At 38.5% G+C, this 21,557-nt stretch overlaps 1 protein-coding gene across 1 annotated transcript in view; it reads right to left on the bottom strand.

Annotated features, from left to right (window-relative positions):
- cacna1aa (calcium channel, voltage-dependent, P/Q type, alpha 1A subunit, a) overlaps positions 1 to 20,573 on the bottom strand; it is a gene marked incomplete in the record, with an annotated part of 94,472 nt that extends 73,899 nt beyond the window's left edge. The window contains 1 exon segment of the mRNA XM_024272748.2: positions 19,268 to 20,573. Coding sequence (XP_024128516.1) covers positions 19,268 to 19,587 — 320 coding nt within the window.
- Positions 20,574 to 21,557: the final 984 nt, after the last annotated feature.

Raw genomic sequence — 21,557 nt, 5'->3', positions numbered from 1 at the left:
AGATATTTTTAGGCCAGCAGAGAAGGCTTTGCAGGCCCTGACGGCCCGCCACTGAGATCTACGATCTTAATGTTTCAAGCAAGCCCCATAGATTTGCCAATTATATCCAAATCCACCTGTAAGGGGGCTCATTGCTCCAGTATGTGTGTAAATTTGTCTATATGAAGATGAGATATATGCTAAAAGGAAGACAAAATCAAGGAAGTTTCCACAACAAGGAACTACATTTATAATGAGTGGACTTGACTTTTTTATTTATTGGAAAAAGAACAGTCTTTTTTCTGAAACTTGAATTTTTACTCATTTACTGAATTGCTTGTCCCTGCACTTCCCCAAAACGTTGAAGGTTGTTTTCATTGTTTCTGCATTTCCTGGGAAAGCCAGACATTCAAGGAGCACCTTTTCTGTCTCTCAAACTAGGGAGGTGCCCAAGACTTAAAGTGTATCCTCAACTATTCCTTACCATGGGTTATTGTGAAAAAAAGTAAAAGTCGGATCTTATAATCTGGTAAACTTAGATTTAGACAAGGGGTGTCCAAATTCAGGCCTCGAGAGGCCAAAATCCTACATGTTTTCCAACCAACTTGCATTTGAAGCTCCTTATTGGCTAAACACACCTGATCCAGGTGATCAACAGCAGATAAGGCGGGGTTTCTGGAAAACCAGCAGGAGACCGACCCCCGACTCCCCTGCTTTAGACTGTTGAAAAAGTCGTCTATTTGCGACAGACTCTGCCTTCATTATAGCACAGACTCATACAATTTTGAAAAAAAACTGGTGACTCATACTTTGCCATACACTTTCAATAATAAATTTCTTCTTTCGAAATGGCTAAAAATAGCAGCCGCAGCTTTAAAAGCGATGGAAGAAGCAGAGGTTACAGCATTCTGCCCTCCCGCGCTCCAGTCTTCAGTTTTTCTGTGGATGTGTTTTCTTCTCTTTCTGCGAATCCTTCCTCTGTGTTATTTTTGAGGTGTGTGCATCTTCAAATTGAAATAAGGACTGTAGGCTGCAGACCAATGTGTCTGGCCAAGAAAAGTGAAGTGAGGCACTCAGAGTAAGCAGTGGAGCCAAATGACGCACATGCACACACACTTTTACTGGCCTTTTATTAACCTTGTCTGCCATTGCCCCATACCGTCTTTATGGTCACTTTCTCTTCTCCTCTTCAGTAAAGCACTTGCATGTGTCTTAATGATATATCTTTACCTTCTCCTCTAAGTCATTGCTCTCTTCACGTTTTACTGCCAGCTGTTCTTTCCCCAACACCCTTCTTCTTGTTTTTTCCCCCTCCTACATTCTTACACTCTTCCTTTAGCCCGCCTCTCTTCTCCCAAGTCTGCCCATCAATCACCCCGGTGGCAATTTCCATTCAATATCAAATGAGATAGCGAGAAGGCACAAGAGATGCCGTGTCAGCAAATGCAAGAGGACACAAACAGCAAAAAAAGAAGGCTGGATAGGAGGAAAATATATGGAGGGCTAAAATGAAAGAGAGAGAAAAACAGATTGTCCTGTGGGCACAGACATGGTTGAAAAGAGTGAGTGGTGGAGAATAAAAGAGAGAGAGAGGGAGGAGGGAAACAACAATGGGGAGGAGAGAGGGGCATGGAGGAAGAGCACAGTAGTGCTGATCGAGAAATAAAGCGAGGGATAACAAAGGGGTGTGATAGGATTGCAGTATTTTCTCCCGCTGAGTGGCACGTATGCTCGGTAAGAAGTAGGTTAGAGACTGCGCTCGCTCACAAACACACTTGTGCGTGAAAATGCAGAGCTGGGGAAAAAAAGAAGAATACAGGATGGAAGACAATACATCATCCTGTCCCATGCAGCATGCATAAATGCATGGGAGCTGCTGCCACACAGTTCGGCATTCACCAAGTTCCTCATAGCTCATCATATGTGGTTATGCTTATGGAGCTTCCACACACGTTTTACTGTAGGAACACAAGGAAAACTTAAAATTACCACTACTGTTTACTTATAGACGTGCTTTGAAATGCAGTTTGGAGAAGAGTCGGAAAAGTCCATTGTTCCGTATCAGATCTTTTCTTAATTCCTTTACATCTATTGTTCTAAATATGCATCAAATCACTTCCTCTCCAAGACTACCTTAAGGTAGCATCTACATGAAAGTAATAACATAAGGGATTTGTATACACAAATGTACACAAAATAACACTTTAGAATGAGAAACTATTTAAAGAACATTAATAATGTGGTTACAAGTCTCTTTTTTTGCATTTTTGATGTCTTATAAACACCGGATAAAGTGTTAATAAGTTGCTTATGAACATAGTTTCTAGTGTTTCTCTGGAACTTTGAGAAAGTATAATGGTATGGGCCCTCTTTCTCTTTAGTGCTTTTAGTGTCGCTCCACTCTTTTTTAATCTCAAGTATTTTACAGCATAAATTTGAAATACCAATAGGATGAATTCTCAATAAATGTTCTAAATCATGATATCAGGGTGGGGTGATACTGAGCATTTGGATATCAATCCAATAACGATCCCATACATGTCAATATCGCCGATATCAATACCAATATTGATCTAATACTTGCCTATATTAACGATATCGATGCCAACACCTATCCGAAACCTGTCAATATTACCAATATCAAAATCAATACCAACCCCATACCTGTCAATATTGCCAATATAAATACCAATACCACTGTGATAATTGTCAATATCACCGGTATCAATACCAACACTGATCCAATACTTATCAATATTAACAAATATCAATACCAAAACCGATCCGATGCCTGTCAATATTATCAAAACCAATACAGATCCGATACCTGTCAATTTTGCCAATATCAATATCAATACCAATCTGATAATTGTCAATATTACCAATATCAATACCAATACCGATCCGATACAGGTCAATATCGCCAATATCAATACCAATACTGATATTTTTCATAAATGTGGTGGATGTGACACAAACCTCAAAATCTCAATAGTTTTTAAATGCCGTGAATGTTTTGTTTTTTTGTACATATAAAACATTTCAAACTACAGTGGAAATATTGATATCTGCTGGCCAGCATCGATCCGATACCATTTTGAGATCGACATTATTGATATTTTGGATCGATCTGCACAGGACTATTGGATATGAAGAAAAAAAAACTTTTAAAGAATCCAAAAACCTGTGAAATGTTGTTAAACACAGTTTCTGAACAGCTAAGAGTACATTAATAATTTGCCTCTAAAATTGTAGGCGGGACTGATTTCACAGATGACGTTTGCTCCCTGTCCATTATCCATCTGTTTAAGTTCTGCTGCTAGCTGACAGCTCCTCACACTTCCAACCTAATATTAGCAGTGATACAAAAATGGCGAGCAATATCGGAGCTACCCAGCCTTAAGGTGCTTACACACCATCTGCGTCGACTCGCATTTAAGCAGCCACTTTGATGGAAAGTCTACGCGAATGCGCGTAGGCCAGAATGCTGGGCTTCCGCATCTGAAACGCTCGTGATCGCGCATGTTTTTAAGTCCAGTCAAAGGCTCTACATACAACTTGGGCGGGCATGATCGTACACTGAAGTTCAACCGGTTGAAAATGTTCACGCTTAATCATTTTGAACAATCTTGTACTCAGATTTGGTAGAGACTTATAGTGGTTCCTTCCTACAAAAGATGGTAGTATCAGTAGCTGTAAACATGATTAGAAGGATAAATTAATGCAATTTTCATGGCTAGATTAACATGACACCAAGACTGACATGTATAGGAACAGAGCTGTGAAAAGCAAGATTTAAGCAAGATTTGCAGGATTTTGTACCACTGTGACTCTACACCACGACCCTCTACCCACTGTGGGTGGCGGACAAGTGCTAGAAAACAGTAAAAGAGATTTTTTACGACTGGTCCCGATTCAAAACAATTGGAATGAAGAAATACTCAGAAATGCAATTTAAGCGTAATTTTATTTATATATATATATATATATCCTCCAACATAGGAAAAATGTAACAAAAACACGATTTTCATCGGAGTGGGTCTTTAATTACTTTTGTAATATACTATATAATATATTTAACGCTATATATATCAATATATAATATATGTATAATAATGTATAAACTGTATAATACATATAATATATATATATCATATGTATATATATATATATATATATATATATGTATATATATACATATACTATAATATAATTTATATAATATACAGAGCTCGGGTGGGACTTCATTAAGGAAGTTATTCTAGCAAACGAGCATCAAATACAATTTTCTTGCCACATAGTCGGTTTGTGCTGCCATTGTATTTTCCAAACACGTTCAAAAAGTCCAAAGAATAAAGATGAAGTCCAAAGAATAAAGATGAAGTGAGAACCGGAACCGAACGAACACCTATCACCTCACTCTCCCCTTCCAGTGTATCAGAGAAACTACTTCCCTCTGTCAGCTTATTTATATCCCTCGTTCCTCTGTCCTCTCCCCTTCCATCTCTCTTTCTTGGTGTGTCCTGTTACATTATGCAGCAGCAGCAGAACAGCTCAAATAATGACTTCACTTTCTCCTCGCTTTCCCTCAGAAGCACTGATTTGATCCGATAAATAGGATTAAGAGGAGTGTTTAAAATCAAACTAATTATTTTGATAATCAGAAACTGTACAGTTGAAAAGCGCAGCAGAAGGGCTTCGATTTTTTAACTCTGACAGTATCTTTTCATTTGCAGTTTTATTAAAGCATTACTTTCAAGACCCACTGGGGCTAATAGACTTAGTGACTATTACACATAGCTCCAAAGAAGGGATGCTCTGCTACACTTTAGCAGATAGAATGTAATTACTGGTATCTGCTCAGGAAAATTTCTGCCTAGATGTCACACCGATACAGTCACGCTTTGACCATGATGTCTGTGAATGCATCAAAGCTTTAGTTAAATTGATGCTGCAATTCTGCAAGAGGCCACTAGGGGTTGGTTTTAAAAGAGATCGTCAAAAAGTCAGATAATACACACTATGGTATAATCTGGCTTGGAAGAATCTTTTCTATTTTTTCTATTTCTATATTTTCTGAGCTCAAATTGCTGAACATTGGGGTTTGTTTTTTATCAATAGCTCGATAACTCTTACATTACGTCCTATGGGGGATATTCGAGATTTTTCATCTAGTATATTAATAGCTTTGGTCGAAGCAAGAGAAGCAGACTTTTTGTCTTACTGCTTTTTTTTCTCCAACAACCAGTGAAATGAAATGACCTTCGATAATTGAGTAAATCAAATTCAGTGTGGAGTATTTGGAACTGGGATGTTTTCTTGCTTTTCTTATTGATAATTTGGTTTTTGGTACATTCAAAAGTGAAATTTTACTTCATATTATGTATTGAAAGAATGAGAAAAAAGCTGCATGTCAGAAATAAACATTATTCAACATGTATTTGAAAAAGCAAACAAATAATATCAGTAAAAAGCTGTTGTGAATCTCCTCTTCAAGGTATTAAGAATGAATGAATAAACTTATTTTTTTATAAAGCTTTACGGTACCAAATAAAAGAGAAACACAAATACATTTAAAACTTAATTAAGTTATAAAAAAGATAAAAAAAAAAAAACAAAAGCATAAAATTACAAAAAAGCAATAAAATATATAAAAGAATGAAAAAAATGTCAAAGATTAATAAAAGAGAATAAGATGCTTTTAACTACTAAAATCCACTCTAAAAAAGTACGTTTTTAGTTTACATTCAAAACTGTTAAGTTGTATAAGTGCAATTCACATGCACACACACAGAGGTGCCAACGTCCAATTAAAATCACTGTTTTTTGCTTACTATCCCATTGAAATACATCAAATAGAGAAAGGGGCGGAGCTACAGTGGGGCAGCCTTCCCACCCCCAGCATAAAACTTTGCCCCCACCCAATTTTTGAGTCAATACTAGTATAATTATTGACAAAGATTAATAAAACAAACCGTTTGTATAATAAAACAGTAATAAAACAGTTTTGTTATCTCTTCACTTGCTTCCACTCTGCTGTTCTCATTTCCCTCCCTTTCAAAGTTTTCTGTATTAAAAGTTCTTAAGCACCGATAATGATCAGTGATCTGTCAAAGCATATTTGGACTAAACAAATCATGTTGATTTATTAGTTCCTCTACATATTTTCTAATTAAGGCACTCTTAAAAAGCCAATATGCGGATAGTTAAATGTGAAGCTCAGTGTTTCAAAATGGTAGACTAAAACGTTTAAAACGTTTGTCCATATCCTTTCTTCATCTCTGCAGTTGCAGCTTCTTCACCATCCGCATACAGAGAAGTTGTCACTTCGCAGAAGATGCTGACGCTGGTGTCAGTGCAGCATGACTTCTTTCCCTGAATATTTATGTTGCTAAAATAAAACGCAACAATGCACGCTGATTTAATATATATATATAACTTTTTCCTTCTGTTTGTTTGTGCATGTGTGTTGACTGAACAGCAGTGTGTGCCAGCACACTCTGCAGGTAGAGTGCAGGCTTCCTGCAGAGTTTGTCTAGTAACAGCTGCAGCACGTGACCAAAACATGAGCATAGGGGAAAAAAAAGAAAAAAATCAATCCATCAGACTCTCCAACTCTTTATTTTCTCTCTGTCCACGTATCTGAAGCCCAAAAATAGCCCTTCCCGACGTCACTGCACCTCTCACACACACTCACAGACAGAGGTACACTCTCAGACACACACCCAACACACACACTCATCCAAACTGGCTTGTGACTGAATAATTCAGCAGAACCTCAACGCACGATTAAGAGAAAGAGGAAGGAGGAATATCGACTGAAGAGAGAGAGAAGAAAAACAACAATGCTCTATTCATGCAATTATCATTGATAAATAAAGAATATTTTAACATCTATTTTACCATACAAAATGTGTAATTGGTAAAATCTCTCTTTAACTTGAGTTGCAATGTTAAAATCTATGAAATTCAAATTTTTATATCCAGTTTTTTTTTCTAATATCCAACCCACAGTCAAAGTATTTGTGACTGGCAGGAGGATGTCCAAACTGATGCTGTGAGGTAAAAAAAACCTGATGACTCACGGGATACATCTAATTTAAACATAAAGGAATTGACTAAAGCAGCAAGCAGTGGCTGATTTTATTGCCTATTGATTTTTATTTATTTTTTCTGTGCTGATGCTTTTAACCCTATGTTGAAATTGACATTGGATCATCAAATACTATAAAACATTTAAAGAAAAAAATTTGATGTTTACGCATCTAAGAGAACATTTTTGGTCATCTTACGTTTACTTTAACAAAAATCAAGCTGAAACAAAAACAAATTCATCTGTGCAACAGCAAGTTCCCTGATAACACCTCTATAGAATTCCACAACCTACGTTTCAGGTAAGCGCTGATCAATAACGATCATAAACCTCACAAATAGTATGAGCCTGAATCATTTAGAACAGGCATGTCCAAAGTCCGGCCTGTGGGCCAAATGCGGCCCACGTTCAAATTTCCGACAGTCTGCATGCTCCTTTCATTAAATCAATACCATACGGCCCCCGACATTTTCGTAAAAGTAGATGCACAATTTCTTGATGGTCGGCTAAATTACGTCTCACTTATTTCTAAAAGATAAATTGTTAATAAAAAAGAGAAGTTGAGAATGTCAGTCAAGGTTTCAGGGACAAGAAGAAGTTGGTATTTTTTGAGGGAAATATTCCTAATTTCCCAAGAGATTGTGGCTGTTTTCAAAGCGTTCCATTTCAAAAGGGACTATCAGACAAGACAAACTATCTACAACAAGCTAACTGAGAAATAACGTGAAAAATTTACAGTAATTTTGGTGAAAAACTCTTATAAATGCATTTGTTTTCTATATGAACCAATAAAAAGTATTCCATTGCAATAATATTTTCATAATTTATTTGAATTTAATCAAATCAAATGTGGTCCTCTTAGCAAAAAGTTTGGACACCCCTAATTTGGAAGAAATAACACATCACCAAGAGAGAGAGTAATGTTAGAGAAGCACATATTGCTGTATTTGTCATGAAATAGGTAAGAAAACTACCGTCAAACTACTACTTTTAATCACTTTCCTAAAGATATTTTCTCATTTTCTGAAGAGTGAACGTCCCAGAATTTTTTTTAATTTAGAAAATATAAGTCACAGGAAGAAAAAAAAGCTAAAAAAAAAAACCAAACAAAAAAAAACAACCTTCATTTCAGATCTTATAGGCCTCGCTGACTATACAGATCCATTCGTATTGTGACAGCACAATAGAAAAAGTACAGTTTTACCGCCAGGAGAAAGTCTTTTCTGTCTAAAACGACCAATCAAGTATGACGGATGATTTCAGAACGCCATCCAAACAAGTCCTATTGACAAGTGATGCCAAAGCAGTGATGCTAGGCCTTTAGACTGCAGTGATAAAAATCTAGCACTGCGTTTTAGAGGAAACATTTCTAAAGCACAGCAGTGGAGAGATAATTATTTGGGCTTGTTTTCAAGTGACAGCACTTTTACATATCTAAAAACAATGTTCTCTTCTATGAGAATCTGTTACTAATCATTTACTCTTAGGGGTCTCTGGGAAACATACTGCAGAATGTGCTTAATTCTAACTTAACACTCCTATTGAAAATAAACTTTTGCAAAAAAATAAACAAAAAATCTCCCAAATGTTAGACTAATGTTTTAAACGACCATCTCTGAAGTGTGAAGTAGTCAGTTCTCAGAGTCAAACTGCAGGAGAGAAATAAAAAGGTTGATGAATCTCACTTGAGCGAAAAAAAGAATTAACGGTAAATGAAAATGACAAAACTTCTACTCCTATAAATCAAAAAGACTGAAAAGGGAAGAGGAAAAGTGACAGGAGAAGGAAAGGGAAGGAGACTCTTGATATTAGCACAGCTTGTATGTATCGGCCTTTTCATCTACTCAGCGCTTTTTAAATATGGAAAAATATATTTTCCATAATCACCTTCAGCTAGATAAATCTGTAGATTTGATTTCCATTAATAGTCAGTAACTAGTTGAAACCTATACATTAAATAATATTCAATTTGGTATGAGGATTGACAATCAGAACTCTACCTTCTCTAGTACACACATCATCATTGTCATCAGTCATTGTTTCTCTATAACAGTTCATGTTATAACAAATGTTAACATTTTCAAGACAATATTGTTAAAAAAACTGTAATTACAGAAGATGAGCATCATCTCAAATGACGTTAGAGATTTATCCCTTAAACTAAACACTGATAGCAGTGAAGTTGTGCGGGATACTCACGCTTTTTTGCAATAAATGTATATTTTTAACAAAACATTTAGGTTTTTTGGTATTATATAAAGCAAAAAAAACCCTTGTGATGATGATTCTCCATGCATCACTATGTGGACTGGAGAGGATAAAAGTTCTCCTCTGAGAATAAGTCTCACATGATCAGGATGTGTGATTGATGGACAGAAAAAAAAAAGATCACAGTCTCAGAATGGCTGAATCATATGCGCATTGAAATAAAAAGTATGCCTGCTGATGTTAAACCTGTTATGTTATCAGCTGACAGAAGCAAGCTAGAGAACAGCAACTAAATAATTCAGATTCTGCAGTGAATGCAGATCATTGACTTACCACATTTGTTACGCCCCTCCTGACCAACCGAGAGCAGAAACATAACATAAAACTCAGGGACAAGAGAATATTTTCAGACCAGTACCAATTAATCATATCCACACTAGTGTCGGGAACTCCAAGAACCCCAAAACACCCCAAATGAATTGTCAAACAGAAGAAGAAACCACTGACGGATCTGTCAAACCCAGGGTGTATTCAGACTGGACACATTCGGTTCACTTAAACTGAACCAGAACTCGTTTCCCCCGATTATCCAGATCTAATTTTCAGTTTGAACACACCGAACCCTGGTCCGGGACCAGAAGACGCTCTCCGACCCATCTTTCGAGGAAGTCTCGGTTTGTTTCTAATTGGGCTGAGCTCCGGTTTGCTCTGAGTTTTTTCTTAATCTGAATAGGTACCAAAGATACCGTACCAAAGCAGCAACTAAACTTGACTTTAATATAGACGTTTAAAATTGGTCAGCGAAATATACAATTTTGAATAAGTGAGTCCCGACAAGGATTGCAAAGTTTTGGACTACCATTATTCCTTCTCTCGTTGTATTGCCTCGCCCTCATAATTCTTGGTCAATGACTGAAGAGATATTTAGTCACTTTGTTTTGTTTAAAAGATTTGGTTCGAAACAGAAGTTTCTGGTTGAAAGGCAGTCTGAATACAGACCAACGGCAAGGTTCAGGATTTGAGCCAAATTAAGCGGACTTGTCCTGGATCAACAGACTTTTCCAGTCTGAACACACCCTTAGAAAAAGACAGGAGACAAACCAGTCCCACCCACAAAAGCTATGCTATCCAGCTGTATATCCACCTATCATGGTCTAGACCAGGGATAGGCAACGTCAGACCTCAGGCCTCTTATTCCTGCATGTTTTTCAACATACCCTGCTCTGGCATGTTCTAATTAGCTGGACACACGTGAACCAGGTAATCAATCAGGAGTAGGACATGGATATCTGGAAATCATGCAGACATAGCACCCTGCAAAGCTTGGAGTCACCTATCCCTGGTCTAGACCTACAAGGCAAAAAATCTGCAAAGAATCAACCACTTCGCCCGTCACAGAGTGAGAACAGAAGCAACCATCAAGATCAGAGAAAGTTATGGGAGACTTCCAAAGCAGAAGTTCCAGGACTTTTGTAATAGTCGCTTTTATCAACAGTCTGATGCACTGGTCAAACTCACTGTCTTATTGCAGGTTGGTCTGGAAAAAGTCAAAGCCTAGTTTTTACACCTAAACCCAAAGTCACAAAGAAATTTGAGAAAGTAGGAAGAAAAAAACAAGTATAGGAACTCCCAAACTAGTCAGAGTATGTCTGACCTTTATGTTAAACACTAATGTGCTCAAACTCTTGTTTACTGCCTGGACATTCTTTATCATACATGTGGTTTAAAGCAGGGATAGACAACTCCATGCAGATTGCAGCCCTCGAAGCCTGGAGTTGCCTATCCCTGCTTTAAAGAATTATGGTGATCCATAAAAACAATGACAGAATACCTAAAGCACAAGTGTCCAAACCAAGACTGAAGTTTCTTTCCTTACGATCGAGAACCCTTTTTTAGTGTTTATCCAACTTTCTATTAAAGAATAAGACTGGTTACTCCTCCATTATGTAATAACTTTCTTCATCAACCAAGAGCAGAAACATCAACAATACAAGTGTCAAGAACTTGATGTAACCACAGATTACATAAACAACCCATATGAGAAATCAAACAGAATAAAACAGTGATGGGTCGCCCAAACTTGCAAGAGAGGAGACAAATCAACTCCACCCACACACAGGGCTTTCATAGCTATTCCCCTATATCTACCAATCACAATCTACAAAAAAAAAAAAAAAATCTGCAAAGAATCAACCACTGAGACACAATGGAAGTGACCACACAAATGGTAAGACTGCAGTTCCTAGAGCAGGAAAAGCCTCATGAGAGGGAGTTCCCAACAACCTGTCATATGTTTTAGGTTTGGCTGTCAAAAATGAACACATTTTTAATAAATAAGGAAAAAGGCAAATGTACTTTGAGAAAAAATATCACAAGTAAATGTTTGTGACACTTTGCTGCAACATTTTTTCCAGTTTTATGTGTTAAGCTAATTTATTGGGCTCAATGTAAGAAGTCATAGATTGACTTTTTGCAGCTCTACGAGACCAGAAATTGAAATTTGGGTGAATTTAGTCTTTTCCACGTTGAAATGTGAAGAACTTGTGTTTGAAATGTGCTGAAAACTTTATTTAAAATTGTTTGAAGGCAATCAAAGTGTTATAAAGCGAGAAAATATGATTTTGAGAGTGTCTGGTCTCATTTTGCAATCTGTTTCTAATAAATAGAACGTGATCTTCAATTTGTGGATAGTACTTATGATCTTTTCAGGCAATGCTGCGACTAGGTTTTGCACAACATCATTTAAAGGGTCTATTGGTACTGGCCTTATCCAGATGAATCCTACTTGATGGAAAGATTCCTGGAGCAGATGCCTATCGACCACTGTATCAGGACGCATGTTCACAGGTTCCCATCAGGCACCTGATAGGCAGCACTGGCTCCAAATCATGTATGTACGTATGTACTGGCCAGATAAGATCTGATGTCAAACATGTTTAACACTGAATTCAATGGACAGATGGGTGACCTGTTCAGGGTGTACCCCGCCTTCACCCAACAGGAACCAGGACAGGCTCCAGCAACCCTGTGACCACAAAAGGGATACAATGGATTAAGAAAATGGATGGAAGGAAGGAATTCAATGGGAAATGTGACCCTTCTGAAAGCAGCTTCCAGTGGGCCTTTGAAGAACTGCAACATTTCTGTTTGTTTCAATCTGATCATCCAGTTTTGAAATGGGAATTAAACAGGCTCTCCAAATAAAATTTACTGCCAAGAATCATTGATACAAAAATCTACCAAACAAATATGGATCTAGTTGTTGTGGCATCTAGTAAATAAATATATATTTTTTACATCTTTTCCTTTAGTGATTTTGTGTAGAGGTGTTGATACAAAACATCTAAATGTAGTAGCATAGCGTGAGAAATCCTATCTTCTAAAAGTAGATAAAGCACAGGATCAGAGGCCACTTCAGTAATCTTAGACATAGCTAAATGTGAGTCTGTAACATAATGGATGCATCTGTGTGTCTGATTTATCAAAATCACAAATCCAAATCCATCCAACATTTCACCTTTTGCCTAATTGCAACATAAACGGCAAAAAAGGTTTCGGTGCTTTGACAGACCCAATATGTTTCCATGAACGCATACATTTCACAGGCTAATCTGTTAAATTGATCAAACATGGTAAAAGTTTTACATAGTTAAAAAAAGCAAATTCAATAACACATTTTTTCCAGTAATAGCAACAGAAACCACAAACAAGCAGTGTTATTTAAAGCCCAGAACAGCACGTGAGGAAGATTTTATTTCAAAAGCCGTATCGTGTGACTCGTTTGGTTTTTAATCCCTGCCCAGTATGTAACATGATATAAATACTGAGCAGAACATCTGGAATGCATCAACACCATCACAGACAATTACTCTGATATATGACCTGTAAAAAACTATGCACTCAAAACACTACAGTAGGAGATACTTTATCCTATAATTAACACTTAAATACTATGAATGATCTATTATTAGTATTTTTCAAATAAATTTAAATTAATCTTTGCACAAACAGCTCTTTCGAAAGGTTTAAGGTGCAATCCTTTGTCCAAGGTCAGTATTTACACACCGAGAATCTAATTTATTATTCTTCTCAGAATCAACAGGAATAACTACTGAGTCACAGAACTCAAGTATTACATTCACAATCTCAACTGAAACCTGTAAATATTTGATTTTGTTTAAATAGTTGATTTCCCAGCTGCATTATAAATAAAGCTCAGATTAATGAACCAATCAAAGACGCAAAACCTTCAATAAAGTGAAAAAAATGGTAATATTGCTACAATTTACTAAGACGTGTCTACAAGCCAAACCAGTGCCCACAAAGATGAAGCTTGGGTTTTAAAAGATCCCTCCACATTTCATAAAACCAATCTGTTTGCCATCTAAAGTATGTACAAATACGAGGACTTAATATTTTCTTTATGTTGTATTTGACTTACAATTCATATATACAGCATTTCTTGTATATATTGAGTTTGAGCTTAAAAAACTAGTAAGATCTGGTTCTTTCACCTGGTTTGAATCCTGTTCAGGGCAAACTTCCAGTAGGACCATAGGCAAGATCTAATTAAGCTTAATTTTGCCTACCTATTGGTACATAATGGAAGTTGATGCGATTGGGAAACCAGGACATGTGGTGAAAAATGGATTACTGGAACAATACATTCATGGATGTGAAAGTGGAATCCTACCATACAAACCAGCAAACCCAGTGAAAGAGGTTACGTGAACTACAGTTACCCTGAAACCTAACATGCAAAACCAGATTGAAATATCCACTAGCTCAGAAACAAACAGCTCTGACTCAACAAGAGACTGAAGAAATCCAGCACAAATTACTTGGGGTAGCTAGGACAAAAGGTCAATTATCATCAACCCCAAACTCCAAGATTGAGTACGAGGATAAAGCAACAAGCTCAAACAACTACTAACTACAACTACGAACTAGTTTACCTTCTGAACGATGTGAATGCAGCCCTTCAAATAATACCTACTGCAACTATCACTGAAACCAAGGAGCAACAGTGATCCCTAAGGTGCTTGACCATAAGAAACACAAGAAGCAGTACCCTCCATTGCATGCAGAAAAGTCAGTCAACTATGGGACATGGAGAAAGGGATAACAAGTACAATCAGCTACTCATACCTGTGACAATGGGAACTCCCAAACTCCCTCTTCAGGTAGCTGCCTACCTGAAGAGGGACACTACAAAACCAAGGGCCTCCTGTGTACAGAAACATCTGTGCTGAATAGGGCTAGAAATGCCATGGTCAAGAAAGAAAACAGATTCCAAGGTAGGCGGTGGTGATCAACCTAAAATCCTGTAGACTTCCAGATACAGACAAAATGGTAATGGCAAACAGATTGGACATAGTTGGAGAAAAAGGCGTGGAAGACGAAAAAAAAAGTTGGAAAAAAGTGTAGAAGGTGAAGACAACTCAATTGGAACACTCTGGGATGTGACCCCCAAGCTGGGAGAAACATTCCAGTAGATCAGAGAACAACATCCAAGATCTCCGTCTATGTCTGTCCATAGCTCTTGCCTCTCAAGAACATACTGAATTAGACTATTGGAATTCAACATAAACCCTTTTCACATAGAATTTTTGACCCAACTTTGAAAGAAGTCTGATGTACCTAATCACAGTTCAACAGTCTTCCCTTTTTTAACTCTTCTACTATCCTAGGTATGTTGACGTTGGGAGTAGGGTCATCTAAACCCCACAAGACAGTGCACTGACCTTTTTTTTTCAATGATTTTTAAATTTTCACTGGTTTCTGCAGCAGACATGAAATTCTGTCCACCATCCTCCACATTTATCATAGGACGGATAACACGTCAATGTAAGGCTTGGGTCATCTGGACCCCATAAGATAGCACAAATTTTAATAGAAATGTTTTCTGAAGTCCAGTTAACAAATATGTAACTTTAAAGCATTTTCAACACCCTTTCCAGAGGGTGATGGGGTGGAGTCATGCCAGCGTTTTCACCACACAGTTGTACTTTCATAGTAGGAGCTGCTATGGCACCATTTTGCTGAAATAACCAAATACAATCCAGAATAAAAATAAATAAATAAACCAATGCAATACAATCAGCATGTTATTAATCATTAATGAGGACTTCCTAGATATCCATTACATATTACATTACATAGGACTGAGCAGGTGTTTTTATTCAAAACACCTAACAGAGTTCTTGTAATCGTAGGCATTAAGAATGAAAATCAACCTCAAACCAGTTACTTTGAATAGCACGAATTATGGATTTTAAAGCTCTTATAGTATAAATTTTACAATTATTTAGTATTTTCTATGATTGTAATTTTCTCTTTTTTTGCTGTTTTGACAGCCTATTCCAAAGGAAAAAAAACACAAAAATGCTTTCAAAATAACAAATAATGTATGTTTTACAACATTTTTAGAAATATTTCTGCTTGAATTTTCTCCTTGAATTTCATCATCTGTAAATATTATTGCACTATTTTTCCATTACAGAAATAACAGCTTTAATCAACGATTTGAAACTAGTACATTAATCTAAAATAAAGCAAATTTTACAGATGAAATATTGTCTGCAAAATATTATCAAAATATATATATAATAAAATATTACTTTCTTGTGTCCTCATTTAGCTGTGATTGAATAATTATTTAGATTCCTGCACAATGGTAGAATCAGTTCACAGTTGAATACAAATGCGTGAAAAAATATCTTTAATTAAAGAATCCACTGAGAGTTTTACAGTCAATGTGATTTCTTTTTCCATCCGGGAAAATATTTAAATCAACACACATTTATCAGCCACTCTGCTGATGTAAAATCATAAGATTATATTTTTAGTGAGATATGTCACTTCCATTAAGGTTTTTGAACTAATAAGGCAAATCAGTGTAGTTTGGTAAAAACAATCCAAACATATAAAACTGTATTAAGTAAACTCTGACATTTAAGCTAAAATGACACTGGAGTCCGACGTGAGAAATCTTTGGTCTTGAGCTTGACAATAAAGTGACTCAGCCTTTTTTATTGCATTACACAACATAATTTGGTGAAGCACAGATGGCAGACTGAAAATATGATGTGTAAACGTATGGCATCTCGGTGGATGAAATTATATCTTTTTTTTCTCTTTTTATTTGTCAGATGTTTGCCTTTTGTCTCCACCACTAAATGGGTTTTTAACTTGTTTTCAATGTTTAAAAGTTTGGTAAATTGTAAGTGCAGTTGAACGTGTTTAATCTACAATGAATCAGGATCGCGTCATAGCAAGTGATTTCTATCATTTATATCCAAGTTGGTTTAGTTTGAAGAAAAAGTTCAGTTGAGGCCGAATGGAAGCAGTAACATTGAATGGAGTTACCAAGAACAACAGTAGTCATCGCATCTGCAGGACGAGTTCCTCTTTTGAATCGTGCTTTAACACATTTAGGAATTCCATTAAAGGAACAACCAATCATTGATCGGACAGAAAGGACTTCATCTGTTTCTGTGAATGGATGATGTCATTCTCACTGTATAAGGTGACCTCCAGTGATGGCCAAGCGATATGTTTTTTTTTTTTACAGGTTGCAACTAAATCACAGTTTATGAATGAATAAATGCTGAAAGCCATTTAGTTCATTTATTACAATAATCTTGTAATACACTTAATAACCTTCACTCAGCGTGTAATAAAGGGGAAAGACACTTCTAACTAGGAATGTGTTTATAGAGTACTCTGTCAATATTTCAACACAGTTAAATGACATTAATCTCATCTGCAGGACCACGCAATACAGCAAGAATTTGTTTAGCTTTATAATTAATATCCACTTTTGCAAGAAAGAGTTTCACTAGATGCCACATTTTTGTCAAGTTATCAATCTTTTTTTTAGTGAATTGCAATTTTAAAGATTTTCAAAATCAAACCCTTTTTTATTTTTACTTTCATCAGTTAAAACATTTTGCATGGCTGTAAAAAATGCAATAAAAAACAAAAAAAATGGGAAAAGAATTTAAGCAGCCCATAATGCCAACAGCTTTGGGCCTTGAGTTCCATGTTTAAAGATGCTCAGGTTGTCATAAATGGACATTTTAAAAATAAATAGGCCTAAATAAAAGAATGGTAGGAGGAACATACGTCACCACTGCAAGAAAACATAAATAAATGACACAGACTGAAACAGATTTCAGAGAGGGACAAGAATCATCACCACAAAATGCCAAATGGAACCATAATGAATAAAGAAATCAAACGATTTGAACAAAAATGAACATTTTATGAGTTAAAAAAAAGAAAACTGCAAGACAGACAGAGCAAAGCTTTGAGAAGACAAATAAGGAGAGTAAATAATCAAAAGCACAGTCCCTTTAGTTACTCTTCACACAAACACTGACAGCTGATGGAGCTACTAGGATTTTGTTTGTGACTAGAATCAGACGTGTCTTACAGGAAGTTGGACTAAAGAGAAAAACGATCTTGTTGACAAAAGCAGAAGGTTCTTTATGTAAGTTTTAGTTGTTTTGTTAGACTCATCTGTGCTGAGCTAAGACCATCGACCAAAACGCCAAATGCAGATTCCCCAAAGAAAAATAAATAAGGTTATAAAAGTGAGACAAGTGTTTTTTACAATAGTTTCTGTCGCAGAAGGAAACAATGAAATTAATAGGACTGTTGATGATTGAAAAAGTGTGGATAAATCCATCTTTTGCATTATTTGTGAAATTATCTCCAAAAGTCTCACTCTGATTACTTTTATTTTTCAAAATAGTGCTATTTTATTTATGATTACGTCGTTTTTAGCCAAAATTGAAAAACATCGGTGTTGTTCTCGAGGATATATTTTCTTTGGAGTTCATTAGAAATTGAATGAGTTGTGGGCGGGACTCTTGGTGCAGAGTAAGCCACCCACACTTCCCATCATCCATCTCTTTACGTGTTCTACAGCTAACTTACAGCCACAACTTAACATTACAGTTGCCAAAAAAATGTCAAGAAATACTGTAGCTATCCAGCCCGACAGCTTAGAGCCAGATGCTAGCATGGATGAGCTTATGGGTTGCTGTTATAGGTCCTATGTCACCTCTACAAGCTTTTCAAGTGGCTTTATTTTGGTGTGGTCCTGATTCACAATGATTTTAATAAAAAAATACTCTAATTTTCTTTGACAAAAATGCCACAAGAACATGTTAAAAACACCAAAAACGTCATATTTTTCTTGCAAAATCTTGATTTTTCTCAGAAATCCACCTTAAATTTGGACACTATCGATAGATGTGATCCGGAGGAACACACCCATTTCACCAGCCCTATCGGCGACCGAGGACATGCCACTGCTGGAGTACAACTCAGCATGATCATTACAGCAATTTCCCCTCGTGTCCTTAACGCTCACATCATTTTACACAAAGTAAAAAAACTGATGAAAATGCTGAAATCATTTGTCCTTTCTCCCTGCCAGCATGCAAACCTGTTCCGGTGAGGTGGAAAAGTGACATTCACTCAGGCACACCTGCATCTTGTGTGATTAGGAGAAGCCCTCAAATAAAAAATAAAGTCCATAACCGAGTTCCTACAGACACAGCTCCACCTGCTCTGACTCTCACTCACTGTTATTCACAGTATCTAGAAAGACACCTGCATCGTGCTGATATGGGAACTGCACACACACTTACATTCAGCTTATTTTCAGCTTCCCCCCTACCCCCTCCACATCCTCTATCCTGTTTCTCTGTACTAGGCATTGGGCCTACACTGCACTTGCTGACATCAGCAACCGAGACACCCCCACCACCTCTAACACTCCCATGAAACCCTGCTGCTCACTTTACCTGTCAGCTTAACCTCACGTGGACCCAAACTGGTGGAATATCTTTTTTGCACATTTGTTATGTAATGTAAAGCCTGCAGCACATACAATAAGAAAAAAGAAAGTGAAGCACTCTGTTCCACTGTTTTTGGTTTTAGGTCCATTTACTCACACAGCTCGTTAAAGGATATGGCCATTCGGTGATCTTTTTGGCGTATTTTCTCACGAAGTTATCCTCGCTGAAAATGAACAGGGAGCGATTGACAGTGAAGCAGTTCTGGCGCACCGGGATGGGGTTGTAGAGGGCCATTGTCCGGGCTCTCTGCGCCATGGACTGCTTGTACATTCTCTGCGCCCCGGGCCCTCCGGGCGGGCCATGTCCGTGCCCGTGGCCGTGACCGTGGCCGTGTCCGTGGGGTCCACCTTGCCTGCTGCCCCCGCGGCCCCCCGGGCCCCCTCCGCCGGCCCCCCCTCCGTACCTGGATGGTACCTCGTCTCCAAACCGCGCCATTCTGTGGACACCGATCTCGGACACCAATCTTCACGAAGCAGCGGAGAAGGAGACCAGTGCTCAGCTGTGCAGCCACACATTACATCCCATCTGGATCAGAACGTCTCATATGCACAACGGGGGGGTCGTCTTGATGGTGGACACCTGGCCAGAGGATGCGCGGCTCCCGGTTTCAGCAGACGAGGACGCCCATGCACCGTCTCTATGCGTCGTTGTGGGCGTGAGGGGATTGACCGCTTGGCTGCTGATGCTACGAGGAGTTTGTCGGCGTTTGTGTGCAGCAGGATTCGCCTCCCAGCGTGAAACCATGGGGGGAGACGCGCAGGTTAACACGAAGCCTTCATGTTCTGCATGCTGGGATCGCGGCGCACCAGATGTTCCTGCACCTTTCTGGACGAGTCATTCCCACTGAGAACAGTGTCATGAAAATCGAAAGCAGGCCTCAAGACATTAATTTTTGATGATTATTATTATTTTTAAGTCAACTTGGCATCTTGGGAATGATTCCAAAGGCATCAAAAAAGGAAGAGCTGCTACGATTATTTATTTATTTGGGAGCATCCGCAATGTTTGGTGTGTGGCAATGACTCCCGCCACCCTACAGTTGTTTCACAAGTGCGCTCCGACAGAAGCAGGAAAATTGCGACTCATAAAGCATGACCTCGACTAGAAAAGGGATGATGGGGAAGGCAAAAAATACCGTTTTCCCTTTGGAAGCGTCATCTTGAGAAAAAAAAAGAATTATTTTTCAAAGGAATTCGGCAGCATCCTCCCTCTCACTGCGACCGTCGTATTCACCTGCGCGGCCATCCAGGGGACACACGGACGCTGTCATCAAAGCCAAGGGTACGACGGCCGCCTCCCCGCCGCCTGACGCCCGCTCATCGTCCCGCAGGTGGAAGCAGAAAGTCCCTCAGCATCCCCGCCCGAACGCCAGTCCGCACCGATGAGCCCAAATGTCCTGATGGAGCGTCCTCCCTCCCTCCCTGTCTCTCTCCCTCCCCTCCCTCCGTCTCTCATTGGAGTATAGGGTGTGCGCTCCTGGCGGCCTCCTCTCTCCTCATCCAGGAGAGGAAAAAAGGAAGAACTTGCTTGACGGGGTGAATGGACGACAGAAAAATAAAGGGGAATGTATTTCTTTAAAAAGATAATTAAATAAGTACAGTGATAATAAAATAAATTAAATTAGGCGCACACCCCGCTTTTATTTATTATTTTTTTATTTTTGCAAGGACAGCAACATCTCCTCCAACTTGCAGACGTGTCTGCGCCTGCGCCTGCTTTGCTGTATGCGCTTCAGGCTCCAGCCGGTCCCAGTTGACCAGCCCCTTCAAATAGCCTCAGATCCAATGCGTAAAAACGCACTGATGACATACGGGGTTATTTGGTGCGCGTGGACTATTTCATACAAAACCAAAGGCTAAGTGTGCTTATTAATAGCCAGATGCGCGCGCGCGTTTGTACGACTGGGAGAAACAGAGGGAAAGGAAGGGGGTGGGGGGTGTAGAATCATGCAGTTCCTGCAAACACACAGCTGCAGCCCCGCGCGCTCTCGACGTTATGGAGTAAATGCGCGTCAGAGCTTTCTCGCTCGCCCGCTCGCTCGCTCGCACGCGCGCGCGCATGTGTTTTGCCAGAGAAGGTGGAAGGGAGAGCTATTCTTAGTAGCAGACATTTGGAAATTAATGGACGAGGAGAGCTGTGTTCTCCCTCCCTCCCTGCCTGAAAATGAGTGGAGGATCTTCTTCTTGCTTGGTCCTCCTCCTCCTCCTCCTCCTCCTCCTCATGAAGCGCTGTCATCACATCAGTGCTCAAGGTGTGCCAGTCTGCTAAAACCCTTTATCAGCATCAATAAAGAAGAAAGATGGATGATGCTCAAATGCTATATATTTTTTTTCTCCTTCTGCTGCACCTTCAGCTGCTGTCGAGTTCCGTTAAACGTCAGATGGGGAGAGAGGAAGTGTGTGTGT

This window comes from Oryzias melastigma, linkage group LG8 (genome assembly GCF_002922805.2).
Source record: "Oryzias melastigma strain HK-1 linkage group LG8, ASM292280v2, whole genome shotgun sequence".
NCBI lineage: Eukaryota > Metazoa > Chordata > Actinopteri > Beloniformes > Adrianichthyidae > Oryzias > Oryzias melastigma.
The sequence above is the reverse complement of the archived record's forward strand: the minus strand, read 5'-3'. Positions and strand labels throughout refer to the sequence as shown.